This window comes from Sardina pilchardus, chromosome 4 (assembly GCF_963854185.1).
Source record: "Sardina pilchardus chromosome 4, fSarPil1.1, whole genome shotgun sequence".
Taxonomy (NCBI): domain Eukaryota; kingdom Metazoa; phylum Chordata; class Actinopteri; order Clupeiformes; family Clupeidae; genus Sardina; species Sardina pilchardus.
In genome coordinates this window covers 32,085,031-32,094,357 of record NC_084997.1, presented here as the reverse complement: position 1 = coordinate 32,094,357, position 9,327 = coordinate 32,085,031, and the positions used below count along the sequence as shown (strand labels likewise).

Sequence of the window (9,327 nt, the reverse complement as noted above, 5' to 3'; positions counted from 1 at the left end):
GAGAGAGAGAGATTATGACTGAATGATGGCAACAAACCTCACCAGCTTCAAGTATTCAAACAGAAGAGAGGCCATAGTTCTGTATCCTGTGCCTGGTAGCTCTCTGTCGTTGTCGTTATTAGTATAAGGCAAAACTCTGAGGGGAGCTAAAGACTTTAATTTGCTCATTGGAGGACACACATCACCATTTCTGAACAGCTGTGCACACTAAAAGGGAACTCTTTACAATGTGTAACACACAAACACTATATATATACTGTATTTAAGGTAGAATTCATTTTGTTTTAGAAATAAGAGGTGGGTAAACTATGAATTCTGTGATCACTGAAGGTGGACAGCGCCATGTGGTATCGGATTTTTAAAAAAAGCCCTCAAACTGCAAAAGGGACATGTACTGTGACATAGAATTAATATGGTTACAAAATGTGAATAGAGGAGTGAGGGCAAAAAATCAAAAACAGATTGTAGATGTGAACTGTGCTACTGTTCATAACATTACATACAATAAAAGAAGATGTTTTGTAACCAAAGGCATGTTTACATATCAGCAAAGTAGTTACACGGAGGGATAGTGTGGTTAAGTCATTATGAATCTTAATTGATCAAAAGTACCAGTTCCAGCTTAGATGAATTCCCATTTCCTGTCCATCCACGGCGCTCAGGAAAGTCAACGGTCACGTTATCGGGTCCTGTCAAAGCTGTCAACAAAGATTTGGAATTGCTCAAAATGTTATTAGTAATCGTTGTGTAGTATGTGTTTCACACAAAACACATGTAATACAGTGTGAGTGTGAATCTATGACACCCTCACCTGTTACCACGCCCACCCCATCGACAGTTATATTATAATTGTGGTCATAACCACAATTAATTCCTTGGTTGAAAGCTGTTGAGCCATAGCGTCTTCCAATTCCACCTCCAACTCCAATGTATGTGCAAGTCATGGATATGGTCTCAGGAGTCTTCAGTTTGACCGTGTCCCCAACCATGAAGCCTGTGACTAGGAAAAGAGCAGAGATGTGGGTGAATAATGTTTGAATAATGGAGGACTACCTTCACCTAGATGCTGGCTATCCTCAATTGTTTCTCTTCACCTCCAATCACAAATAGTGAAAAGCCACCACAATGGCTGTCTGAAACAGAGGGCAGCTGCCTGCTACCTCGCTGCCTTCAGCTGTCTAATGAGTCACTTGCTGTCGCAGGCATCAAGGTACCAGCTAAGAACTTATATTAGTTTAGGATGGCCTGGTAAGATAACCACACAGAGCACCGTTGCCAGGATACAGACCGCGGACTTAATCAGTGGGATTTGCAACAGAGATTCTAAAGACTCCTTGGTTGAAAGCAGCATGGAGGATACTGTATGGGCGCTGCCTACACAATCTGGCAAACAAAAACGACCTGCTCCTAGTCTTGTTGCACCTGCTTAATGGTGTTTGTTTGTTTTGACAGCTGTAACTGACTGTTTGAGACTATTTGTACTGTGTATTTATCTGTTCCTTTCGCTTATCTTGATGTAAAAGACATTGATTTGGCACTGTGTTGTGTCGTAGGAATACATTTGCCTCGCCCTGAACCTCTGGAGTGTTTTTGGACAGCATTTTTTCCTCATATCTCTATGAAGACTCAGTTCACTTTTGCCTCTCTTCTCAGTAGCCTGTGAAATTGTTTGATAAAACCTACCTTTAAGTACTGCCTGGTGGAACTCTTTTGTTTTCTCCCTCAGAGATGGAGCCACTGATTTCATCAGTTCATGGAAGGAAAACTGTGGCGTAAAAGTGACCTTGGCAAGGGTCTCAGATGAGGAAGTGAAGTGGGATTGGAAACTCTACAGGGAAGCAAAATGACATATCACCATGTGGGTTCTCAATGAAATACTAAGTGCCTTTTTTTTTATTTATTTTTTTTACAATTTTTGACCATTGCTTAAACACCATAGCTTAAACACATTTCTGTTTTTCACATTGTTTGCCATTCTGCAGCACACTTACTGCGAAGTTCTACACATGATTTCTTACATTATAACTTTGTTCAAAAGTGAAATCTCCTGTTGTCGTTGGAAAACACTTCTATTCAAAATGCAAGCACCTCTGGTAATTGGTAATATCCACACACATACCTGAAAACACTCATAGAGACTCAACACCAATCAGTCTGGGTTTACACAGTGTTTAAGGTATGCTAGTGCTACAAGACGTTTAACTATTGGGACTTTGGTCTAAGCATTCGTTCTTAGTAGTAGGCAAAAACTGTAAGTTACCTGAATGAAATCAACGGGGTCTTCTATTGGCTGAAGTTTCTCCATGTCAGCATCTCTGCTCTTCAGTTTATTGATCTCCAGCTCCAGCTGCTCCAGGAGTCCTTCAGCTCGACTCACCTCTGCCCTCTCCTGAGCTCTGATCGACTCGGTCACCTCAGAGCGCTTTTGCTCCATGAAGCTGATCAGCTCAGTGAACATCCTCTCAGCGTTCTCAACAGCTTCCTGTGCAGAGGCCTGATGGGAAATAGAGAGACTCAGATCATCCCAGTCCAGTTCACCTCTAATTTGGTAGACGGTGGTGAACATTCATGAACATGCTTTCCCTGAACAATTAAAGTTGAACAATTTAGTGTAAACAGGCCTGTTTACAAACTTGAACACACCTATTCACTCGTTTACCGTGATCTTTTGATTTGCTTGAGACATTACAAAACATTTTTTTTCCCCACTGGACAACATCCAATCCATAAACACACTTTGGGAACCTAATGCACCTCTACAATATGATACATGTACGTATACTTGTATGAGACACATTCACACACACACGTGCATGAGCAATGGTCATACAGTACAAGTCAAAGTGGACCCACATACAGTATAATGCTTACAACATACACACACACACACACACACACACACACACGCACACACACACACACACACACACACACACACAGACACACACAGACACACACACACACACAAATCCAATAACCATGTGTTTTGAAAGAGTTTACAACCATCATGTTCATTAGTCACCTGCAGAGCCTTCAGAGCCTGTTTCACCCCCTCCACCTCCTTCTCCCTCTGCTGGATCTGCGTGGGGTTCATCTCCTTCATCTCTAGCAGCTTTTTCTGTAGACAGATTGGATGAACACACACATACATCTCATATCTATGAAGACACGTACGAAGACAACCATAGGCAAAATGCTGACAAAAATATTGCTATTTTGACGGCAGAGCTAGCAAAGTTAGCCTGGCTAACGCCTCCCACTTCTCAAATGAGACGTGGTCTGGCAACCAGACGTTCATTTTCTCGTATTTGAAAAAATGCCCAGATCCGTTCATTGGGCGCCACGGATGTCAATCAAATGCGTCTCTGCATAGCTCTTCATGGTCTTGCTTTCTCCCCTGTTCTGTGATTGGCCTCCAACATTAGGCGAACATGGGGGCGTTAGTTTCCAGACTGCCTTAGCAGCGTGAAAGAAATCACCGCGCAAGGCAGTATGGGAAACCCAGGCTATAGCAAAGTGGCAGTCAAATAGGAATAGAGTTTTTTTCTTCTCAGTAATTTTGTGATAGGGTGAACAAAATCTTGAGAACTGTAGGCCAATTGTGTTTGTATGTTGATCTCAAGGGGCCAATCATAACTCATCCCATAACCACGCATTTTTTGTGGTATAGCGCCACCTAGTTAAAAATGAAAAGCAAAACATAGGTGTTACAATAAGAGGTATCTTTGGCTGACATGTTTACAACTGCACAAAACTTGACATGTTGGATCATGATGACACCCTCTGAATGTATGCCAGTTTTCATGAAATTCTGACCATGGAGAGTCATACAATGAATTAATTTGTGTACATTTAGTGTCTGTACACAAATTGGCATGTAGATGGTGGTGTTGAGTCTCTGTGTGGTTATGTGTGTATTCTCACTCTATTCAAATGGATTAATTTATTGCGGTGCTCACATGAGATACTGTCTTCTACAGGGTCACTCCAGGGGTGTGTCCTATCTCCTTTATCATATACTCTCTACACTGGTGATTGCCATATAATAGCCAGCACACAAACAGACACATCCTAAAATGTGCAAGCTACTCAGCTATCCTCAGTCTTTAAAATGGAGATGAACTTGATGGTCTCGTTTTGGATGTTACAGTGCACACGTACATTTTAATGTCACAAAAATGAAGGACATTATTTTCAGACGCAACCCTCCCCCATCTTAGATCACTACTATAAAGAGGTAAGCTGTAGAGGTTGTTGGGTCATATAAGTAGGCCTACTTGGGAAGTATAATTGATAACATGCTAGCGGATTTGCAAGAAAGGTGAACAGTCTTCGTAAAATGAGTTCATTCAGAATGGTACAGAATGGTTATATAATTAACAATCTATCCTTTTGGATATTAATGTAAAGTTGGTTATTACTGTAACACGTTATACTTGTAATTTTGGCAACAACTACTTTACTCATTCATGCCAATAAAGCACCATTTGATTTTATTTAATTTGATTTGAGAGAGAGAGAGAGAGAGAGAGAGAGAGAGAGAGAGAGAGTTACTGAACCAACCTGCTTCTCAGTCCGTTCTGCAGCAGCTGAGACAGTCTTATGTCCGTTGTGGTCGTCCATTGAACACAACATACAGATTAATTGCTGGTCCTTGCGACAAAATAACTCAATTATCTTGTCATGCTGAGAGCAGATCCTCTCCTGTAGTTGTGAGGTGGCATTCACCAGCTTGTGCTTGCTAAGGCGAGGCACTTCAAAGTGAGGCTGAATATGAACTTCACAATAGGAGACCATGCATGTAAGACACGACTTGATGGCTTTATGTTTTCTCTCAGTGCAGAAATCACACTCCACATCACCTGGTTCGGCATCAGAAGAAACTGCGACATCAGATCGGAGTTCAGTCTTCTTCAGCTTCTCTAGCATGTCAGCCATCATTGTGTTTCTACCCAGAGCAGGTCTCGGAGTGAAGGTCTCTCTGCACTGGGGGCAGCTGTAAACACCCTTCTGGTCCTCTTGATCCCAGCAGCCTGAAATGCAGCTCAAACAGAAACTGTGTCCACAGGGAACAGTCACCGGGTCGTTCAGTAGATCCAGACATATAGAACAGTTGAACTCCATTTTCCCTTCTCATAGACACACATATGCCGCTCCAAGGAAAATTAGAAAGGTTTTGTTTCACCAGAAGTGGGAGTGTGTTAAGGATTCTTCCTGGTTTTGTGTGTCTATGGGTGCCTTCCAACATGCCTCCTCGATCCTCGATCCTCGAGGGGCGTTCCCACTGATCTATAACTAACACTGGATAGACTATCCCATTGTTTCCCCCCCATCATTCTTTATGTAGATCAGTGAGGATCGAGGCATCGAGGAGCGAGGGAAGACGTATAAACGCTGCATGAGAGGCACCCTTAAAGGCACAGAGTAAAATTCCAAAATTCCCAGTTCATTGCAGAGTCATGCAGACAACTCTATCGAATCATAAACAGACATGGTTTCCCTCTACGGGACATTCAAGTTAACCTCAATGTACAAGAATTTAAATATTTCTTAAATAATACATAACAGTAAAAACAACTAGAAATGCAATTCCAAGGAATTACCAGTGCATGAAAATGCAAAAAAAAATATAGATAGATAATGTAGATATGGCTACTAAGGTATAGCTAGGGTAAACATGGTGGTTGCATAGTTTAAAGAGAGTTGATAGTGTTTAGGTAGACATTTTAAAGCTTAAACATTCCTGTTCTAACTTAACTAATGATTTCTAACAGGTATTCTAAAATGTTAACTATGCTAACAATGATAACCAGGTTGATTGGTTTACTTGGCTAATGATTTCTAGCAGTACTGTTAAAAATGTTAACTATGCTAACAATGCTAACTATGCTAACAATGCTAACCACGTTGATTAGCTAACTTAGCTAATCATTTTTAGCAGTTATGCTAAAAATGTTAACAATGTTAACTATGCTAACAATGCTAACCAGGTTGATTAGCTAACTTAGCTAATCATTTTTAGCAGTTATGTTAAAAATGCTAACTATGCTAACAATGTTAACTATGCTAACCATGCTAACTAGCTAACTTGGTACTGAGGACTTTTATTTTGAAACATTTGTTGATGGGGTATCCATGGCTGCCACTATCAGGAATAAAGAAGTTACTGTAGTAAAATCATGTTGGTTGCTATGGAAACGGTCATAAACGCTTAATTTTGATGGTTGCTATGTTGGTTGCTAGGTGCATGGAGGTCTCATGTAGTTGACTGGAGGCATAGTTGATGATAACTGACAGTTGGAATGGTTGAACAGTTAAATAGTTGAGTAGTTTCAATGGTTAAATGATTTAATAGTGTATTATTGCAGTGAGGACTTTTATTTTGAAACAGTTGTGGAAAGAGGAAACAGTTAACAGGATATGTAGTCTTCACAGAGAGATTGTATGCTTAAAGCTACGGGACTGTGCAACATCTAATTGCCCTGGGACTTTTCTCGGCCGTCTGATGCAGTCGATTTGGACTAAGTTGGCGTGGACTTGCTTTTATTATTTATTTATTTGATTTGTGTTTGTTTGCCTGTCCTATATCTTAATCCATGTTATTTTATTATATGTTAATTGTTGTTTGGTGTCTGTCTTTGTATGTCTTGGTGTCCGTCGGGTACGCAGGCGATTACGCCGCTCCGTCCGGCATCTTTTGTCTTGTGTCTTGTTATTTTGTAAATTTGTTTGTTCTTTGTTGCCACGGGTACGCTGGCGATTACGCCACTCCGTTCGGCACTGTCTGTGTATGGGTTCTGTGCACGTGAAATGCGCTATGTTTGTAGTGGTTGTCTAATGTCTGTCTTGATGTCTGTACAGGAACGCTGTGCGAATACGCCGCTCTGTCTGGCACCTGGCTATTTTGTGTCAGTTTAATTATTTGCTTTTTTGTATCTTTTTCTTTTTCTTGTTTTATTATTTTGATTATTGTTGTTATATGTTTTGTGACTCAGGGCATTGCTGTAAAAGAGCTTGATGCTCAGTCAATTTTCCCTGAATAAAAAACGGTTGATGATGATGATGATGAAAGCCTGAGAGAGAGAGGGCTGCTGCAGGTGGGGCTGGCCACCTGGCATAAGATTCTAATTGCTTAATGATCCGATTGTGATGTCATAGAGGCCAATGTTAAGTCTATGGGGAAATTTGTAATAGTTTTTAATTTATAGTTTAAAAAGTATAAAAGTTACAAAGTTGAAAAATACTTAGCAGCCTTCCCCTATTTAAGACCTACGTTGCGACGTTTGAATGAAGTTTCTAAGTTAAACGGTTCAAGCTGAATAGAAAAAATGAATTTGATCAGCGGAATAATAAGAAGAAGAAGAAGCCTTGGAAGAACAGTACAGTGCATTTTCATGCACTGTAATGAGTGCAACTTATCTAGGTATGATAACGATTCTTTGTGGGATGGAGTGTGTAAGGTAATTAGTTCTAGACCAAAAGAAGTCAGAAGTCAAGCTTTGAACTATGGAACAATCAGGACATGATTAGAGTACAACCGGGACAATTGAAACGGGGGACAAATGAAACACAAGACACCGGACTGTTCTAGCCCACTAAGTGTTAGTGTTTCCCATTATTTATTTCCAAATGTGACATGAAAGGAAACCTGGATTCTTTGTAGCCAAGTGGTCAAACAGAGTGGTCAGAGTGCCATATCCTACCTGTCTGAGAGAACAGAGTCCTGTATCCAGAGTCATCAGTGACAGAGGCATTCTGTTCATGTAAGTAATCCCCCCCAAAAGGGATGATGACATGAACTTTAGAGAATGAAAAAAGTGAGGGACTGCAACTGCAAAAATGATGGGGCTTAGACCGCAAATACCATACACTCATAAATTCATGCTGAGTTTGCACTATTGTGCTTCTTTTCAAACATCTCTCAGACTCTCTTCTTGGAGCCCTCACAGCTCTTGGGGGCCCTCTGGAGGCCACCAGGGCCCTAAGCAGGTGATAAGTTCAATTATTCATCAGGCCGACCGCAACGGTTGAAATCCATTTCCTGTTGACAATGTCAAACCCACAGTGCAAAAACGACTTTCTCAGCACTAACCTGACCAAAACAGGCACCCCCAAGAGCTGTGAGGGTATGTGTAACCTGCACTGCCAAACATGCTTGCTTGTCTAACCAAGTGTCATTAATCTTATTAAGATTACAAATCTAGTTATTACCTACGTCAATGTGGTCATGTTTTCATCAGGGTTTGTTTGTCTGTTTGTTAACAACATCACTCAAAAAGTTCGATGAAATTTTCAGGAAAGGTCTGAATTGACGATTACATTTTAGGAGTGATCTGCATCACCGTCTTGATCCAGGAGGCGGAACTTATGTTTTTGCTTGGCTGAGGTCTGCGTTCTTGGAGTGCTTTTGCAGTTGGTATTGTTTTTACCAAATGTTTAGCAATGTGTCAGTCTGCAGACTTCAGTGGGAGCTTGTTCTCGACAACCGCAAAGAGTGTCTCTCTCTCTCTCTCTTTGCATGCTATTCACATTACTGAACAGCTACCTCCAGCCTGCTAGCAGAAGATGGAAGGAGCACAGAGGTTTTTATCAGACAAGCATGAAGCTGTATCCATACAAACTCACACCCACAACTCACAATGAAATGAAACACAGACAACTGAGAAACTAAATGCAGGGCTCCCCCATCTTTCACAAACCGTCACAGTAAGATCTACAAAACACATCAAACTCATTCCTCTAGAGGGCGCTGTAGGGGGGATTCAGGACAGGGTTTGTCCCAGAGTTCCTCTCACTGTAGTCCTGCGGTCCTTCTTCAGGGATACATGAGTTCCTTCTGGTCGTCATGCCAGCAGAGGTGTTCACTCCAGCCATCTTCACTAAGAACACACAGAACAACGGAACCCTGTCTGTCTGTCTGTCATTTTCAGGAGCTCAGTCCCTCAAAAAGTGCATCATTTTCTATTCATTCTCCATTTTATTCTTGAAAAAGAAAAGTAGAACAAATGTCATTGTAGAATCCACATTTTGTATTTTGTGGTATTCAACTAGTTATGGGATATCCAGACTCGGATTCATAATCAGTGAATCGCAGTCAGATTCTGCTGGTTTAGTGTTGAATGTTCAAACACTGTCACATCTTATGATCAGAGTGAATAAAAACGCCATAAAATCGGGCATATGGAGGATTTAATATTTCTTAAATAATGTTTACTTTTGCAACAGCAACCAACACAATGTAGGAATTCCCTTTGCCTTTTTTCAATTTACAGAGTAACCATTAGAGCTAAGGAGGTACCCAATTGTACAGGGTAGCCATATGGAGGT

The 9,327-nt window shown here is 41.0% G+C and overlaps 1 protein-coding gene across 1 annotated transcript; it reads right to left on the bottom strand.

Moving 5' to 3' along the window:
- Nucleotides 1–307: 307 nt before the first annotated feature.
- On the bottom strand, nucleotides 308–5,537 carry LOC134078859 (E3 ubiquitin/ISG15 ligase TRIM25-like). The gene is made up of 6 exons (XM_062535020.1): nucleotides 4,564–5,537; nucleotides 3,023–3,118; nucleotides 2,261–2,494; nucleotides 1,684–1,828; nucleotides 812–1,000; nucleotides 308–698 (listed from the first exon to the last, which is right to left on the bottom strand). Exons 1-6 carry the CDS (start codon nucleotides 5,122–5,124, stop codon nucleotides 595–597), a joined length of 1,329 nt encoding a protein of 442 aa, XP_062391004.1. The 5' UTR covers nucleotides 5,125–5,537; the 3' UTR covers nucleotides 308–594.
- Between the last annotated feature and the right edge of the window lie 3,790 nt (nucleotides 5,538–9,327).